General features: G+C 47.0%; 1 protein-coding gene across 1 annotated transcript in view; it reads left to right on the forward strand.

The window, feature by feature from the left end:
- Window positions 1-11867, forward strand: part of LOC132583095 (vomeronasal type-2 receptor 26-like) — a 40144-nt gene extending 28277 nt beyond the window's left edge. The window contains exons 7-8 of the mRNA XM_060254761.1: window positions 10075-10201; window positions 10966-11867. Of these exons, the coding sequence (XP_060110744.1) occupies window positions 10075-10201; window positions 10966-11867 (1029 nt within the window). The remainder of the gene's footprint in view (window positions 1-10074; window positions 10202-10965) is intronic.
- The last annotated feature ends 7567 nt before the right edge of the window (window positions 11868-19434 follow it).

Here is a 19434-nt window from a genome sequence, read left to right on the forward strand (position 1 = left end):
TGCTCTTTTCATCCCATATAGTTCTGCGGTTTGAGCTAACCATGAGGGAGGCAGGGCCCCTTGTCCTATAATTAAACCGGTACGGCCCTGCAATAGCATAACCGGTTCTCCTTTCCCCATTAATTACCCTGGAGCTCCCATCTATAAACACATCCCATCCTGTCTCACTGGGTGCATCATTTAAATCTTCTCTGACTTTGGTCTGGAGGGATATTAACTCAATACAGTCATGTTTTTCCTGCTTTCCTTTCCATCCCACTAAAGAGAGCAGGGGATTGGGTTGACTGTCCACAACCAGTGACAGGTTTGGGTGTTCAAGGAGGGCTGCTTCCATTTGAGTTAAGCGTACATGACTCAAATGCGGCCGTGCAGCCTGGGTCAGGACAGGCGGTATGTTATGTATTGAATGTATCACTATGGACCCCATCCAGTAGATCTTTCTGGCTGCCGTCAAGGCCAAGACTGCTGCTCCACAATGTTGGAGGCACACTGGCCAACCTTGCTGCACTGGGTCTAACAAAGCAGAAAAATAACCCAATGGTAAATGTTTTCCTTCCCTTTCCTGATAGAGAACTGCTCTCATAAAATAATTTCCATTCAGACCCACCACCAGGCGTAGTTTCTTTCTATAGTCTTGTAGCCCTAGTGCTGGAGCCTCAAGGAGGGCCTTTTTCAATTCTTCCACAGCCCTGCTATTCCTCTTTTCCCATTCTAACTTGTAAGGTGTCCCTTCCTTAATCATTTCATATAAAGGTGCTGCTTTTTCAGAGAAAGCTTCTATCCACTGTCTGCAATAGTTAAATCCTCCCAGTAGCCCCCTTAGCTCCTTTTGAGTAAGGGGGAGCGGCAAGTCCACCAACCCCTGGATGCGTGAGGGGGAGATACACTTGGATCCTTTTTTCAAAACTACTCCTAGATATGACACCTCCTGTTCCACGAATTGTACCTTATCTTTGCTAACTCTGAGTCCCACTTCTCCCAAGAAATTGAGCAGACTGATAGTTCCTTTCGTAACATGCTGTTCCTTTCTACCTGTCAATAAAAGATCATCTACATAAGTAACCAGCACACATCCCTCTGGGGTTTCCCATTTATGTAGCACCTCACTCAGAGCCTCACTGGAAATGCTTGGGGATTTGGCATATCCCTGTGGCATAACTGTCCATTGCCACCTACTCGGGACTCCAGTTTCGGGGTGTGGCCATTGAAATGCAAAAATTGGCCTTGATTCCTCGGCCAGAGGTACAGAAAAGAAGGCATTCTTAATGTCCACCACCGAAAACCAGGAATCCTCTGGGTGCATAGCTTTTAAGATGTCATAGGGATTTTGGACCAGTGGAGTTCTGATGACTGCCCTTCTGTTAATTTCTCTTAGATCCTGCACCATCCTATAGGTCCCATTTGGTTTCTTTACAGGTAGGATGGGTGTGTTAAAAGGTGAGGTGGAAGGCTCAATCAGACCTTGTTTCAAAAGGTCTGCTAGTACTGGTGCTAAGCCTTCCTCCTATTCCCTAGATACTGGATATTGTTTTCTATACAATGGTCTTGGGTCATTTAGCTGGATGACCAGAGGTGGAACTGATAATTACCCTGGATTGTCTAGGGCAGCCCACACCTGAGGCATTATATCTTCTGAATCCTTTTCTGTGAGTCTATTCATCCTCACTAAACATGTATCCTCTTGAAATTTAATCAACATCCCTAACTTCCCTGCCAGATCTCTCCCCAACAGGTTTATTCCTGCCTTAGGCAACCACAAGAATTGGTGCATAAAGCTGGACGTTCCATCTTCTTCCCTCACCAACACCGGGGTAGAGAGTGGGGTCATTCTCTGATTCCCTTCCACACATATTATTGAAAGTTTACAATTTGAAATTTGGACCCCGGGGGGGTAGCTGTGCCAGGGAAGACCTTGTTGCCCCTGAATCTACCAAAAAATCTACCTCCTGTCCTTTTTACCCCACTTTTAAAGTTACCTTGGGCTCTGCAGAAGTGGGGCCAAAATGCAGAATGCCCTGACCCCCCTAATCTTCATCATCTCCGTCATACATGGTGGCCACATGGTGTAATTTGGCCTGGCCTTGTCAACGTTTTGGACATTTGCGACTCCAATGTCCGCTCATCCGGCAGGACCGACACATATCCCTGGGGAGGGGTGGTTGGTATTCTCCCTGATCCTGTCTTTCTTCCCTTCCCCGCAACCAGTCATCTCACCCTCTGCCGGGCCTCCGAGGGGAAGGTCCGTACCTTCCCTCCGGTATTGAAGAAGGGGGCAGTTGTGCCACCTCCGGTCTCCACCTTATAGGTGGAAGTGGGGGCCTCAAGGACAGGGATGGGGTTGCCCCCATCTCCGGTTTCCCCCACTTCCTATCAACCTCTGCATCTCTTTCACTGTTTGAACCATCAGTTTAATCCTTATTTTCTCTTCCATCTCCTGCCTTCTCGCCACAACCTTCTGTGCCTCCCCCACTAAGTCCGGTAAAGTCTTCTCCATTAAACCATCTATCTTTTGTAACTTTTTTTCTGATGTCTTCCTTGCTTCCCGACACAAATTGGAGCTTCAAGACTGCCTTTCCTTCCCTGGAGTCAGGGTCAAGCCCTGTAAAGGCTGCCATCCCTTCTGTTAGCCTGGTTAGGTACTCCTCCTTTTTCTGAGGGTGCCCAAAAGCCTTTTGTGGATTAAAGACTTTAGGTATCATTTTAACAATTCCTCCTAGCAGCAGCCCCCTGTGAGTAACACAGTAGGTACGTCCCTCTGTGGTCTGAACATCTAAATTTTCTGGATTGGTTTCAGGGAGGACTCTTAAAGACCCTGCTTCATCCCTATCATTTCCTCCTTTCAGCCACTCCGCTCTGGCAGTCAGAAGTGTCTGTAGTGTCTCTTCCATCCCCACCAATTATTTGCAAATGTGTGTCAGCTCACTGGGTGTATAAACTGATGGGCCCAAAAAGCCATCTAGTTTATCCCTGAATAGTTTAGGATTTTCATAAAAGGAGGGCAATTGAGTTTTTATGGTGCGTAGTTCCGTGGAGGTTAGTGGGACATCCACAAAGCCTACTCGCCCATTTCCCATTGGGACCTGACGGAGGGGGATTGTCCTTTCCCCTGTTACCCCTTCGCTAATCTCTTCTTCTTCACTACATTCTCCTGCCTTCTCATTCAACAACTTCTTTTGCTCCGCTTTTGACTCTGTTTCACCTGCTTGATCTTTTCTTCTAACCTCCTGATTTTTGTCTCCCCACATATGATCTCTTTGAATTATATCTCTCAACTCTCCATGTTTAACTCGTCCCCTATCCTGTTGGCATGAGAGGGGCTGCCCTCATCCATTTGCAGGAGGGGACCGGCTACCCTCCTCCAAAGGTGGAGCATTAGGCGTATTATATGGTGGTGGGTGATCCAAAGGATCCCACCTTTTCTCTTCTTCCTCTTTTTCTTTTTCTAATCTTTTATCTGCATTCCTCCCTACAGCCATCACAACCGTTTGTGATGTGAAAGCTAACCACACATCCACACAATGAAGATTGTCTGGAACTTCCTGTCTTGGCTCCAAGCGGAGCCAATACTGTTCCATGTCTCTTATTACTCCCCGATCTTTAGTGCCATATTTGGGCCACTTGTGGTCCCATTGCAAATCCCTAATGAGTGGCCACTCATTTAAACATTTATTAACTGCCATATCTTTAGAGACACCATAATCTTTGTATTTCTCCCACTCTTGGCACAACTGCCCGAGCGGAGAATCCCGAGAGAACTCAACCTCTGTCCCCCTCCCCTTTTTACCGTTAACGTCCCTTGGTCTTTGTAACGGGGCATCCCCCTTGACATTTGGTCTTTGTAGCGGAGCGTCCTCCTTGACCACCTTGGACCCTTTAGGCGCCTTATTTCAAATAGTATCTAGCTTAACCAGGAGTACTCACCCAGGGATGATGACCGTCTCTTTCCGTCGAGCACGTCATTCGCCTCCCTTGCCTGGGGAGCACTCACCTGAGGGCGACAGTCTCTTTCCGTCGAGAACATCGTTGTTGTCCACCCCCTTCTGATAGGCTCCCTGATCCTCTGGAATGGTCCGGCTCCATGAGGCATCAAAACAGCACGGAGAAAACAACCATCCTCTGGCCCCAAACAGGGGCCAGGGGGCCCACGGACTAAAAGGATGTCCAGTCAGCACTCCGACCCTCACTCAGGAGTCTTTGGGCGCCAAATTGTTATGAACAGAAAAGAAGTTCCAAACAGAATCAGTGAAGCAAGGCAGTTTATTGTAACAATTTGCAAAGCGTGGGAAGACCCTGGGCCAAAAATTACCCAAAAGTCCTCCAAAGTCTGCAACGCAGGCAGCTCATTATTAAGCCTCCCTAGTTCCGCCTTCTCTGTCTTGTCAACCAATTGGCTAACAAGCTGACAATCTATTCAACCTATACGCGTACACTTCTAACACGCGGGCTCCCCCGATCCCCTTAAGAGATCTCTCTCGGCTTGGCTTCGCGAATGAAGATTTAAAAAGGGTGCAGCAGTCCACGTCTGCTGCAGGCTCGCTGGTGGCTGACAAGACCAATGCGGGACAGACAGGTCCAGCCACAGTGGCTGCAGGGAAAAGTCTGATTTGGGGTTGGTGCTGTAGCAGTGCGATTCTTCCTCAATCTCCTTTTGTCCTCAAGACCAGCTATGCATGCGTTCTCAGCCTGGTGGATGGTGTGCCTCCATGCTTTGCGATCTGAGGCTAGGTCAGACCACTGGTGATGGTTGATGCGACAGGTGCCAAAGGATTTCTTCAAGGAGTCCTTGTACCTCTTCTTTGGTGCCCCTCTATTTCAATGGCCGGTGGAGAGTTCGCCATAGAGGGCAATCTTGGAAAGGCGGTGGTTTTCAATCCTAGAAATATGCCCTGCCCAGCGCAGCTGCGTCTTCAACAGCAGTGCCTCGATGCTTGTAGCCTCCGCCCTCTTGAGGACTTCAGTGTTGGTCACAAAGTCACTCCAGTGGATGTTGAGGATGGTGCGAAAGCTGCGCTGATGAAAGCGCTCAAGGAGTCGCAGGTGATGACGGTATAAAACCCACGATTCGGAGCCGTAGATGAGGGTTGTCATCACAACCGCTTTGTAAACATTGATCTTTGTGCCTTTTTTCAGATGCTTGTTGCTCCACACTCTTTTGTGCAGTCGGCCAAATGCATGGTTTGCCTTTGCCAGCCTGTTGTCAATCTCCTTGTCGATCTTGGCATCTGAGGAGATGATGCACCCCAGGTAGCTGAACTGCTGGACTGTCTTCAGAACTGATTCACCCACAGTGATGCAGGGAGGGTGATAATCTTCCTGGGGTGCAGGCTGGTGGAGAACTTCTGTCTTCTTCAGACTAACTTCTAGGCCGAATAGCTTGGCAGCCTCTGCAAAGCAGGACGTCATATGCTGCAGAGCTGATACCGAGTGGGAGACGAGTGCAGCATCATCAGGAAACAGTAGCTCTCGGATGAGTTTTTCCATTGTCTTGGAGTGGGCCTTTAGTCGCCTCAGGTTGAACAGGCTGCCATCGGTGCGATAGCGGATGTAGACACCATCGTCATCATCTAGATCTACTGCGGCTCTTTGAAGCATCATGCTAAAGAAGATCGTAAAGAGAGTTGGAGCGAGAACGCAGCCTTGCTTTATACCTGTGCCTATTGGAAAGGGCTCCAAGAGGTCGTTGCAGTGTCTGACTTGGCCTCGCTGGTCTTCATGTAGCTGGATGATCATGCTGAGGAACCTTGGGGGACATCCTAAACGTTCCAAGATTTGCCACAGGCCTTTCCTGCTAACGGTATCGAAAGCTTTGGTAAGGTCGACAAAAGTCACATATAGACCCTTGTTCTGTTCCCTGTATTTCTCTTGGAGCTGCCTGAGAATAAATACCATGTCGGTGGTGCTCCTGTTAGCTCTGAAGCTGCACTGGCTCTCTGGGAGAAGTTCTTCTGCAATGGTGGGCACCAGTCTGTTCAGGAGTATTCTGGCAAGGATTTAGCCTGCGATGGAGAGCAGGGTTATCCCCCGGTAGTTGGAGCAGTCTGACTTTTCCCCTTTGTTCTTGTGTAGGGTGATGATGATTGCATCGCAAAAGTCCTGTGGTAGTTTGCCTTGTTCCCAGCAGGTGACAAGTACTTTGTGAAGTGTGCTATGTAGTACTGTGCCCCCATGCTTCCAGATCTCTGGTGGGATTCCATCAACTCCCGCTGCCTTGCCACTTTTCAGTTGCTTGATGGCTTTAACAGTCTCTTCTAGGGTGGGGATCTCATCCAACTCTGTTTTCACTGGTTGAAGTGGGGTGAGGTGGATTGCTGAATCTTGAACTACGCGGTTGGCACTGAAGAGAACCTGAAAATACTCCGACCACCGGTTCAGTATGGATGCCTTGTCTGTGAGGAGCACTTGGCCGTCTGCACTACGCAAGGGACTCTGGGCTTCGTAGAACCCTCTTAAATCACTAGTGTCTGCACACAGCTGGGTTCTCTCTGCAAGCTTGGTCCACCACTCGTTCCAAATGTCTCGAAGCTTGTGCTGGAGGTTGCTATATGCAGCGCGAAAGGTTGCTTTTTTCCCAGGACAGGAGGGCTGAGCAAGATGTGCTTGGTAGGCAGATTTCTTTTTCGCCAGTAATTCTTGGATCTCTTGTTTGTTCTCATCAAACCAGTCCTTGTTCTTCCTTGTGGAGAACCCGAGGACTTCTTCAGAGATCTGCAGGATGGTAGTTTTTAGGTATTCCCAGAGTGCTTCTAGAGAAGGGTCTGTGGGGCAACTGGGGTCCTCAATTCTTGACTGGAGTTTTGCCTGGGAGGCAGCTTTAACTTCGGCTGACTGGAGGCTGCCAACCTGAAACTTCCTCCGAAGGATGCCTCCTCTCCTGGGTGTGGGTTTAAAGTGAAGACGGAGATTGCAGCGTACAAGATGATGATCAGTATGACATTCTGCACTGGGCATTACTCGGGTGTGTAAGACATCTCGAAGGTCTCTCTGGCGCACCAGAATGTAGTCGATAAGGTGCCAGTGCTTGGACCGTAGGTGCATCCAGGTTGTCTTCAGACTGTTCTTCTGCTGGAAGATAGTGTTGGTGATGGTGAGCTGGTGCTCCATGCAGATTTTTAGCAGGAGGCGCCCATTGTCAATGCCGTGTTTGCCAAGTACTCCTTTCCAGGCTTCCAAGTCTTTACCTACTCTGGCATTGAAGTCGCCAAGGATGATCACCTTGTCCTCTGTAGGGGTCTTCCGTACGAGGTTGCGTAGATCAGCATAGAACTTTTTCTTTTCTGCAGGATCTGCTTGAAGGGTGTTGCATGCTGCTTGATTTGAAGTGGCAGGAGCATGGACATGATACGATCTGAGTGACCCGTTGGCAGGTTTTCGAGTTTGGAGGCAATGGAGTTCCTGACCATGAAGCCAACGCCAGAAAGGTGGCTCTCAGCCTTTGGCTTACCTGACCAGTAGAGGGTATAGCTAGCACCGTGTTCTTGAAGAGTACCTTCCACAGGGAAATGGACCTCACTGAGAGCTGCTATGCCGATATTCAACCTGAGAAGTTCGTGGGCAACTAGAGCAGAGCATCGTTCAGGGTGACCACTGTCTACTGTGTCAAGCATGGTTCTGATGTTCCAACACGCAAACTTTAGTCTTTGCACACTTTGTGAGGCAGGTGCATGCCTTTTCTTTGTTGTTATTTTTGACCGCAAGTAAGGATGCCCGTTGACCGCGGCTAGCCAACTGGGGGGGGGAGGAGACGAGCTTTGTTTAGGCCACCTTTTCTAGGCCCCTCTTCGTGTGGAGCAAGCAGTGCTGTCCCTAGATAAGGCTTCTTGGTCGTTTAGGGTGCTGCCGAAAAATGGTTTCATCTCCGGGTCAGCATCAGGCGACCAATACCCTGAACCGCCTACATGCAGGATCAGAACTGTGGCTTCCAGTGGCACCTTCCACCTTCCGTTTTGCCCCTTGCACATCGCTGCAGGACTTGGTGTGTTGCGGGTTGTGTATGTGGATATGCCCTATAGGCCTGCGCAGAGGAATTTTTAGGTGAACCGTAGTGTGTGTGGTACTGGCTCCACCCTTTCACCTGGGGGTCATCTGCCATGGCCCAGTAAGCCGGGACGCCGGCAGCGAGTCCTCCAGGTGGTAGGTGTTACATTAACGAGCTCTATCTGCCCAGTTTTGATGTTAGAGCTTTCCTTCTCCTAGGCTGGCGAGGTTAGTGGGCCCAGCCTGCCCATCCGGTTATACCGCCGGACATTCAGTGGCACCATGATGTGGCAAACTCTGTGAAAAACGGGGGGGGGGGAGACCAGCGAGAAGGTGTTGCCACGGATGCAGTAATGCAGGAGAGGCCATTGCAGTGACCATCTGCCAGGCATAGCCAGACAGTGACCACGCGGCGTTCACTACACCGGGAAAGGAGAGGCGATGTATTGCACATACACTTTCCCTGGGGGGGCAGGAGACCCAGAGGGAGCCCACCCCACCCATTAAGAGATATTTTGGTGTTTTTTCTATGGCTGTGAAACCTTGGCTCACTTTCCTCATTAAATTCTGTTACTTTGTTCTTAAGCAAAGGATGTGAGTTAACTACTGCTGGCGGTGTGCCTACTTTATTTGGCGGCTAAAGCAATGTTCTTCTACTGCATGCCTAATTAACTATGTATGTTTATACGTCCTGTCACGCATATAGGTCCAGGTGCTTTATCACAAAATAAAACAGTTTCCTTTAGCCCTTTTACCCTATCAACTATATATATTAAAGCTCAGATCACAAATGTTGTGCAACAGGCAGTTTTTTGACTGTGCCAACTCAGGCAACTGGAACCATCTGTCTTGCCCTGACCTTGCCACAGTAACACATGGAATGGTCATCTCCAGGCTGGATTGCTTTAACTTGCTTTACGTAGGGCTACCCTTGAGATTGACCTTGAAGCTCCAACTGGTCCAAAATGCAGACGCGCAGGTCCTTATGGGGACCCCATGGAGGACATGCATAAATAAAATGCTCTGCAATGTGCATTGGTCTCTGGTGGAGTATCAGATTACATTAAATTTCTGGTGCTCACCTTTAAAGTTCTTAATGCTCAGGCACCCACATGTCTTCAGGACTGCCTCTCCCAGTACATCTCCGGAAGGGCATTGAAATCTGTGGATAAGAACCTTCTGGTGGTCTCCAGCACAAAAGTCATCCGGCAGGCCTCAGCCAAGGCTTGGGCGTACTCTGCCCTCACCCCAGCCTGGTGAAACTCTCTGTTGAGTAGTATCCATGGCCTGTAAACCGGCCTAAGCCCTGCAGATGCAGGTAAGGCATTCAAAAAATCCAATTATATAAAAATAAATAAATACAGATCTTTTTTGGCTGTTTGTCTACTTTAGGCACAATTCAAGGTGTGGCTTAATGTCTTTAACACCTTTTGTGACTCATGGGACTAAGGTTTCAGGCCTCTAGGTCAGGCCTGGAGATCTCTCCGAATTACAACTGATCTCCAGATGACAGAGATTAGTTTCCCTGAAGAAAATGGCTGCTTTGGATGGTGCGTTCTATGGCATTATACACTGCTGAGATTCCTCCCAAAACCCTATCCTCCCCACAAGCCACCTGCACGTATCTAGAGTTGGTGACCCTCCCTGGGATCTCCATACCAAGGTACAGTCTTTGTTGACCTGAAACTACATGCAGACATAAGTCAACTCAGCAAGAATATTTGGACTGCTTCTCAACCTGTACGTTAAGAAATGTTGTAATAAAAGAACTGCTGTAGTAAGAGCAAGCACCCCCCCACCGGATGTATAACCAATCATTTGGAAATATCTTCAGGAAGATATTGTGGAAGGAACACTCTCCAGCTATTTCACACAGAACGCACAAAACATTTATGTTCTTACAGAAAGCAATTAAGGAAATAATGTTTACACTGCAAATTGTGTTTCAAATTTCTTCTTCTTGTTGAATAAAAAGGTGATGATGATGTTTATTGAAGCAGCTCTCTGTTCCAGAATGTATTGTTTATGCATTTTTAAAAATGTTAACAAGTATTTAAACAACCTCTCTCAATTCTGCATTTTTGCTTTGCTCAAGGGCAGGTTCCTCCCATTTCTCTGTGCAATGACTTCTGCCTTCCGGGCAAGAGTAGGAAAAAGAAGGAGGGGGAGAAATTTTGCTGTTATGATTGTGTTCCGTGTCCAGAAGGGAAGATATCAAACCAAGAAGGTAGTAGATACGTTGATAAAAATGAGAATCCAAACAAATATGCAGAAATTTTGTGGGATTGGAGTCAGGTGTAGTGTTTAGGAGGACATATTAATTTCTGTATGTTTGGACAAAGGGAAAAAATGGCTAGACATGGTGTTTCAAATGTTCTAGAAACATTCAAAGATATGTAATTGGAAGGGTAGTGTTTATTGCTTAGGCAGTACAGACAAGTGATGGTGGCAAAATGTCACAAGGCATTTCATTAAAAGGAGGACTCTGAAGACTTTATCATCAGACACCATGCACTGTCTGAGATTCAACATGAAATAGAGATGGGAAATTAAAATGTATGACTTCAGTTTGAGGCAAAGTTGAGCCAAGTTGAGTTTGGTGTAGTGGATAAGTGTGTGGACTCTTATCTGGGAGAACTAGGTTTGATTCCCCACTCCTCCACTTGGACCTGCTGGAATAACTTTGGGTCAGTCATAGCTCTGGCAGAGGTTGTCCTGAAAGGGCAGCTTCTGTCAGAGCTCTCTCAGTCCCACCCACCTCACAGGGTGTCTGTTGTGGCAGAGGAAGATAAAGGAGATTTTGAGCAGCTCTGAGACTCTGAGATTTGGAGTGGAGGGTAGGATATAAATCCAATATCATCATCATCAAACTGCTCTGCAATCCTTTGGAAGGTTTGTTAGTACAGAGTTAGGAGGAATCTTGGAAAGGGAGTTTTTAATCCCCAATAAAAATTGCAGTAGCTTTAAAATACTCACATGTTTCTATTTCAGACATGGATTACTGTATCCCTTGCCAAGAAGATCACTATCCAAATAAGGGACAAAATCAATGCGTTCCTAAGATTACACGTTTTCTATCCACAAAAGAAAATTTGGGGATAATTTTAGTTTTTTTGGCTCTTTTCTTTTCTTTGATCACGGCTCTGGTGCTCCTCATCTTCCTTAAGTACCAGGACACTCCCATAGTCAAAGCCAACAACAGAAGCCTCACCTACATCCTACTTGTCTCTCTCCTTCTTTGCTTCCTCTCTTCACTGCTCTTCATTGGACAGCCTAACAAGGTGACCTGCCTCTTCCGACAAGCAGCTTTTGGCACCATCTTCTCAGTGGCTGTTTCTTCTGTATTGGCAAAAACCATTATCGTTGTGGTGGCTTTCATGGCTTCTAGACCAGGAATCATTTTCAGAAACTGGATGGGGAAAAGACTGGCACATTTGATTGTCTTTGTATGCTCTCTCTTTCAAGTAATCATCTGCGTTATGTGGCTGAGTTCTTCTCCTCCATTCCCAGATTTGGACATGAAGTCACTTACTGGAGAGATCATAATAGAATGTAATGAAGGGTCAGTCATCATGTTTTATTGTGTCTTGGGCTACATGGGGTTCTTGGCCACTTTTAGCTTCACTATGGCTTTTCTAGCCAGGAAGTTACCTGATACTTTCAATGAAGCCAAGTTCATTACATTCAGCATGTTGGTCTTTTGCAGTGTTTGGCTCTCTTTTGTCCCAACCTACTTGAGTACAAGAGGGAAAGATATGGTGGCTGTGGAGATCTTTTCCATCTTGGGGTCCAGTGCTGGGTTACTGGGTTGCATCTTTTTACCCAAATGCTATATTATTATCCTGAGACCTGATCTGAACAGCAGAGACCTTCTAAAAAGGAATAAGAATTAAAGCATTTGATAATCTATCTGGTCTACAGTCATCTCTGTGTCTCTTTGAGAATTATAGAATGTATCAGGCTGTCTGTTTAACTAGTGTATACCTTTAGAGCATTATGCTTGTACAATACAGACTCTCCATAAGAAAAGGTTAAAACTTTAAAGGGACTTTTCCAAAATAAACACTATAATGGGTATGATTCCAAAATAAACACAATAATGATGAGTATGTCTAGAGCATTATGCTTGTCCAATCCAGTCTTTCCATAAGAAAAGGATAAATCTTTAAAATGATTCCCCCCTCCCCCATTACGCACAATACTGATGAGTATGTTTTTAGGATTTGGCAACATTCAGGGCAATGGAAATGAAGGAAAATGCAGCTTCTTTCTAGAGAAACACTTGCATAATCTTGCTTTCTTCCTTCTCTCTTTTAAGAGTTGGAAACAAGCAGTCATCCATACATTCAGGGTTTGGCAGGTGGCTGTTGAGTGACAGACTTTAGCTTGATATTGCTGGCAATGGGCTGCCTGACAAAGAGCTCTGTCTGTCCCATTCCATTGTATGTCTCATTGGGAAGGTGGTTGTGCTGTCTGGTTCCAATAGGAATGTGTGGTTCTAATTCAAAAATCTTACCAACTCCTAAATTATTTTTATCATTATGTGTAAAATTTAGGGTTATGCATAACTGTAGCTGAGAGTGGTGAGACATAAGGTGTACCTTTCTTTGGATTCTACAATGCCATGATAATATTCATTTGATGCTATCTGAAAGCACATACTAGTGTAGTGGTTAGAGCACTGGAGTAGGATTGGGTAGGGTAACGGGGATAAAAATACTCTCAATTCTGAAATGCACTGGGGATTGTGATAGATAGCTCTGGTCAAAACACAAGATGATTCCTTTGGCATCATCTTCTAAGTTACCAGTTATTCTGTGTTGGCAAAAACCTTAACAGTGCTGAAATATTTTCAGAAAATGATTGGGGATGTAATTTGCATTTGTTTTGTTTCGTTAAGAAGAAGAAGATTTTGGATTAATATCCCGCCCTATACTCTGAATCTCAGAGTCTCAGAGCGGTCACAATCTACCTCTCCCCCACAAGTAAGCTACTTCCTCTCCATTCACAGATTTGGAAATGCACTCAATGACTGGAGCAGATTAGTGAAATGTAAGGAAGGGTCAGTCACCATGTTTTACTGTGTCTCGGGATTCCTTGTTTTTCTGACTATTGTCAGCATCACTGTGGCTTTCCTGGCCAGGCAGTTACCTGATAGTTTCCATGAAGTCAAGGTCATCACCTTCATTTTTTTCCCTGTAGTGTTTTGCTGACCTTATCCTCAGCTATCTGAGCACAAAAGGAAAAGACATGGTGGCTGTAGCGATCTTCTCCATCTTGACCTCAGTTATGGAGTGATTGGGCTGCCTCTGTTTGCCAAAATGCTATAGCATAAGAGTAAGACCTGAGAAAGCAAGAAATCATTTAAAAGAAAAGGCACCAATGTTTTTAGTTGTTAGGTTGTTTTGTTTCCACTGAAGAATCGAGGGTGAGTGTCTGAATCCCATGAAGGCCAGAATTATGAGTAAGTGCTGGAAATTCAATGTCTCTCTTTTTATAAAGAAAATGAAACAAAATTTTAAAGCGGAGTTTATGAATGTTGAACACCTCTAGTAGTACTTGTTTCCACAGTTAAAGTCACTAGCGAATTTTGGGAAAGAAGCATCTAAGTATCTATCACAGATTAGCCAGGCTGACTCATTTTTAAATAATTGAAATAAAGGAATTTTATTTATTTTATTTATAACCTGCTCTACCTGCAACATAGGTTTAGGGTGGGTACCATCAAGAATAAAACAATAGACACTCACTAAATATAATTGAAACAGGTAAAAATACAGCAAAGGGATAAAACTCTGCCTTGACAGTAATGACTATTTACATTTTAGTGCTTTGTTCCAGTAAATCTCTGGCATGAAAAGCAGAGAATGATCTAGCCAAGTGGCTACTTCAGCCCTCTGGCACTTTCCTCTCTCTTACACATTTAGGATTATTAACCTGCATTTCATAACCAGGATGCTGTTGCATTGCCTACAGTTGTTCATACAATCAGGGCTATTTTAGTAGATAAAGCTCAGCAAGTAATCCTTTGCATATTAGGCCACACCCCCTGACATCACCATTGTTTCATACAGGGCTTTTTGTAGAAAAAGCCCAGCAGAAACTCATTTGCCTATTAGGCCACACCCCCTGATACCAAGCCAGTCGGAACTGTTTTCCTGTGCATTTCTGCTCAAAAAAAGCTCTGGATAAAAGGAATCATTTCCAGTTATGCCCTCTTCCACCTTGATTCCATTGTGAGGATTACTGAAGGCCAATCTGAGTTAGTATAACCCCAAAGGACTATCCCACTAGAAAGAAGGTGCAATTACAGCATAAGAAATATGTTTGCTTCAGCACTTGTGACATGAATGATGTCACTAGCAACAAACCCTCAGAGATTATGAGTATCCCTCTAATTATTATAATCACTGTCATTTATATTCTCAGTTGAAGTTCCAATGGCCTTCCAGAAAAAAAATAACCCCCTGATCCATTTACTCATCAGATCTGCAATATAGATAAACAGATTTCCAGTTTCTTCTAATTGTCTTTTGCTTGGCATGCAAATTTACTTCTGGAACCCTTCTGGGATTACTGATGGTGATGATGGTAGCTGAACCTTTTAATATAGCTACTTGGTCGAGTGAAATGCAGTCCTGGACAGTTCGTTGTAGGCTTTCAAATGTCAGCGATGATGCTAAAAATTTCTTCAGGAGAGTCCCTAACAAGAAGACTTCTGTGATGCTGCTGTTGATACTGTTCCTGATCCCTCAACTGGTGTGTGAAGTACATGCATTGCGGTGTAGTCTGACAGAACCTCTTCAGATGCGACACGAGTGGTACCAGCCCAATGAGATTATCATTGGTGGGATTGTATCTCTTTTTTTTCGTAACATTCCCCCAGTTCTCTTTGTGAAACACCCTTCTGAGGCATCTTCTAACTTTCCCATGTAAGGAATCAATTGTGCCCCTATTGAAATGATATTTGAGTTTACTACTTCTGTATGTTTTTATTCTGCCATATTTAAAGACAGAGAAGAGTAATATGCATGCATGCTGTTCTGCAAGTAGATAGATATAAATAGTTATGAATGAACAAATGATTGAAGGGATTGTATACATTTTTCATAGCATCTGGTATTTCACAGGGATGGGGTGCAGATGAATAAACCTCATTTTTAAATTTCTACAATATGTCGTCTCATTAGATTTTGCATGGTAGCTACAATTTCATTGGGGTCAGGGGTGTATAATCCTCATGTCATCTTCTCACCTGAGAAGCTCTAATTAGAATGGGTGAGATTATCTCAGCTTTTTAAAAATCAGCTTATTTACTTAAATACAAAAACCCACACAACCATTTTAGCCAAAAAATAAAGGGTCAAAATACACTGACCTCATGAGACAAGTGTTCGGATGTTGTATACATGGAATGAGATAGTTGAAGCAGTTTCAGAAAAAAAAAAAACTACTTATCAGATGCAGATAGATAGATAACTAGCCCAACTACCTATCTTTGCCCTTTTGGCTATAATGTTATGAAATTCATTACAAAAGAAGAAAAAGAAAACTGGCATCAATCACAAATATCTAAAGCTGATCTGCCACCATCCATTTATCTTCTCACCAAGAATGGGAGAGTTTGCCATTGAACCCAAATAGACCAGAAGTCCTTTTTGAAATGAGGATTTCTTCAAAAGAAATCAAGTATCCACCTCATTTAGAAATATTAGGAAAGTTCCCTCTGTGCTGGCTCCGTGCTAGAAGGGGACAATTTTATCCCAACAGGACTATGACAGGGATGGAGAAGGGCAGGGATTTAATCTGGAAATTATGACTTTCAGAACCCCAAGACATTTGGGTGACATTTTTAGGGTGACCAACCCAATGTTTTCATAGTAACGAAGCCTCCAGAAGCCCGCTGCAAGCAGCGTGGCTGAGGAGGTAATTTTTGCCCCCCCTTGGAGGGAGAGCGGATCTTTCAGCGCGCTTCTGAGCGCGTTGGGGAGTGGGCGGGGCTTCAGCGTTGTTTCTGAAGCCCCGTCCGACGCCGTGGCAGTCTTCCCGGCGTTTTTGGAGGCTTCGGAGCGTGCGTGCACGCTCTGGGTGTCTGGGAGCTGCTTCTGCTGATCGCTGCTTCGTCCGATCGCTGCTGGCTTCGCCGGGATCGTCGTGGGACGTTTGCTGTTTGTTCTGTGCTGAGTTTCTTCTGTGTTTATCTTTTATCTTGGATAGCCCTTGGTGTTTGGGGTGCCTTCTTGGTGGTTGGTGGCCCCTACAATTAGGGCACCTAGCCTTTGGGGTTTTTCTACCCTCCCCTCCCCCCCCCCCACTCTCTCCTACAAGTGAGACATTTGGGGGTTCTTTAACTGGGCTGGTCAGCCATTCTGGGGTGCTTTTCTTGAAGGCTGTGCTGATCTTATTGGGCTTCTTTATAGCTCTGGGTCTTTGGGGTGCCTTCTGGGCGGTTGGTGTCCTCTACATTCAGGGCTCCTAGCCTTTGGGGTTTGTTCTACCCCCCCTCCCCCCCGCCCCTCTCGCCTCAAGTGAGACATTTGGGGCTTCTTCTTTGAGGGCTGGGAGGTATTAAAGGCTGCAGGTCCAGGGCTGGGTGTTAACTGGGCTGGTCGGCCATTCAGGGGTGCTTCTCTTGAAGGCTGGGTGTTATTGCTGGCTGCAGATCCAGGGCTGGTGGTTAGCTGGGCTGGTCGGCCATTTTGGTTGGGAGCCATTTCCTCACTAGTGGGAGGTTGTTGTTTGTCCTTCTTGCTGGTGCAGGGCGGCCATTTTGGATCCTTTCCTGGTGGGAGGCGGCGGCCATTTTAGAGGCTTGTAGTAAGGGTTGTGGAGCGGCGGCCATTTCAGGGTGTGTAGAGCGGTGGCCATTTTAGGTGCAGGTTTTGGCCTGTTCGCCCTTCACGTCCCCCCTCCCCCCCCCCGCTCAATTTTTATTCAGGCCGCTGCCTTGAGGTGCGCATTTCTTTCTTGCGCTTTAATTGCTCTGCACACTTTAGCACAGCATGTCGGGCCGTAAGGGTTCTGGTAAGCCTAAGGGGAAGCAGCCTGCCCCTAGGGCCCCCAAGCTGCCACCAAAGCGTCCTGCGCCTCCCTCATCTTCGGATGATGAAGGCGATGACGATGTTAATGCAGTCATTTTTCAGCGACTGCAGGCTTTGGAGCGGGCTTCGGGTCTTCCTCCTTCTCAAGTGCCCAATAAGGGGCAGGTTTCCAAAAGGATGTTTCAGGCTGATATTCTGACACGCTTGTCTCTCCTTGAGGGTAGATCAGCAGCGGCGGCTGGTGGTGCTGTGGGGCTTGGAGGCCCTGATGTTGGTGCTGGCCCTTCGTCTGGTGCTGGCGGTGCTGGGTCTTCGTTGGTGCCTGCTGTGCCTTCAGGTAAGACTGGGAATGGCTCCCTACCACACATGGGGCATGCATGGCCGTGGGGTGCCTGGGGGTATGCTGGCAATAGTGGTGTTTGCTCCTCGTTAGGGGCTGCTTCTGCTGGGGGCTTAGAGCAGCCTGTTAGTTGGATGGGGCCTCAGAGTCAGTGGGGCATGTTGGGTCAATGGCCCGGGGCCGGGCAGCAGGGGATAGGTGGTGCCTTGCCTGGTGCTTGGGGTTTTCCTTCGCCTTATGGGGCGGTGCCATTCAATGCCATGCCTTCTGGTGAGGTCGCCTTACCCTTAGGCGATCACTTGCTGCCTGCCACGAAAGAAAAAATCTTAAAGGGAGAATATGTGGATGTATTCTCCCTTTTGTATAGAGAGCTGGAAAAAAAGGACAAAGAGGAGCTTGACGACAAAGATAAGGAGAAGCTTAGGAAAAGGAAGGTCGACCGGACCTGGGCCAATTGGCTTCCTGGGTTTCTGATCTACGCGGGAGTTATTGTGCGGGCTCAGCCCTGGCGGGCGGCCGCTCTTATACAATATTTGGACATCATTTACAAAGGGTATACGATGTTCAGTGGCCCTGCCTGGAGCCAGTACGACCAGGAGTTCAGAATGAGGGCCGCATTGTACCCTTCACTCCCATGGGATCGGATCCACCAGCAGTTGTGGCTGCAGGTGATGTCACCGGCACGGCCCAATTTGGGGGATCGATCCGACAGCGGTCACCTTGTTTCCAAGGGCTCCGCTTCTCTTTCAGGTGCGTCCTCTTCCCCCCGCAGTGTTGCGGGGCAGGCGGTTCAACCCCGCCTGCTCTGTTGGGAGTTTGGGTCCCAGGGGGCTTGCAGTCGTAAAGACTGCCACTTTAAGCATGAATGCCCCTTGTGCGCCGGCCCTCACTCCTTCAACACCTGCCCCAAAGTCCGATCTCGCAAGGGTCAGAGAAAATCAGGGGGGGGTTCTTTGCCTGGAAAAGGGTCCCAGCCCGATAAGGGTGGGGCCTCTCAGTGATTGGCTTAGTAGATACCCTCATAGGGAGGAAAGTTGTTATCTTTTGAATGGTTTCACGTTAGGTTTTAGGATTCCTTTTCAGGGTCCTCGGGTACCAACTCGGTCCAGGAACCTTAGTTCAGTTGTGGGTTTGGAACATATAGTTAGGGAAAAAATTGCTAAGGAGTTGGCTGCTGGCAGGATTTTGGGCCCATTTGCTAGCCCTCCTGTTGTTAATTTTAGGGTTTCCCCGTTAGGGGTTGTGCCAAAGAAAGCACCTGGTGAATTTCGTTTGATTCACCACCTTTCTTATCCTAGGGGTTCATCCGTTAATGATGGCATACCGGAGGAGCTTTGCTCCGTTCAGTATACCTCATTCGATCAGGCTGTGGGCGTCGTGTGACGCTGTGGGCAGGGGGCTGAGATGGCAAAATGCGATATTAAGTCGGCATTTCGCCTTCTCCCTGTCCACCCCGATGATTTTGAGTTGTTGGGCTTTTCGTTTGCAGGGCAATTTTACATGGACAGGGCGTTGCCTATGGGCTGCTCTGTTTCATGTTCTGCTTTTGAGTGCTTCAGCACCTTTCTGGAATGGGCTGTGCGCGAAAAAGTGGGTTTGCAGGAGGTTGTTCATTACCTGGACGACTACCTGTTTGTGGGCCCTGCCGGCTCGGGTCGTTGCGCTCAGTTGTTAGCCGGCTTTGTTGAGTTGGCTGCTGAGTTGGGCGTGCCATTGGCCGAGGAGAAAACTGAAGGCCCGGCCCAACGCCTTGTTTTTCTAGGGATTGAGCTAGATACCTTGGCTCAGTCATCCAGGATTCCCGAGCAGAAGCTGTTGGATTTGAAGGGAAGGATTCATTCCTTTCTGGGAAGGAGGAAGGTTACGTTGCTGGAGCTGCAGCAGCTGGTGGGGCACCTTAACTTTGCTTGCAAAGTGGTCGCCCCAGGTAGGCCTTTCCTGCGTAGGTTTTGTGATGCTATGGCGGGCCTTCGCCTGCCACAGCACAGGACTAGGGTTACTAGCAGCATGAGGGAGGACCTGCGGATGTGGCAGGAATTTTTGGAATCCTTTAATGGGATTTCTTTTTGGAGGGAGGAC

The sequence above is a fragment of the Heteronotia binoei genome, chromosome 15 (assembly GCF_032191835.1).
Source record: "Heteronotia binoei isolate CCM8104 ecotype False Entrance Well chromosome 15, APGP_CSIRO_Hbin_v1, whole genome shotgun sequence".
Taxonomy (NCBI): Eukaryota; Metazoa; Chordata; class Lepidosauria; order Squamata; family Gekkonidae; genus Heteronotia; species Heteronotia binoei.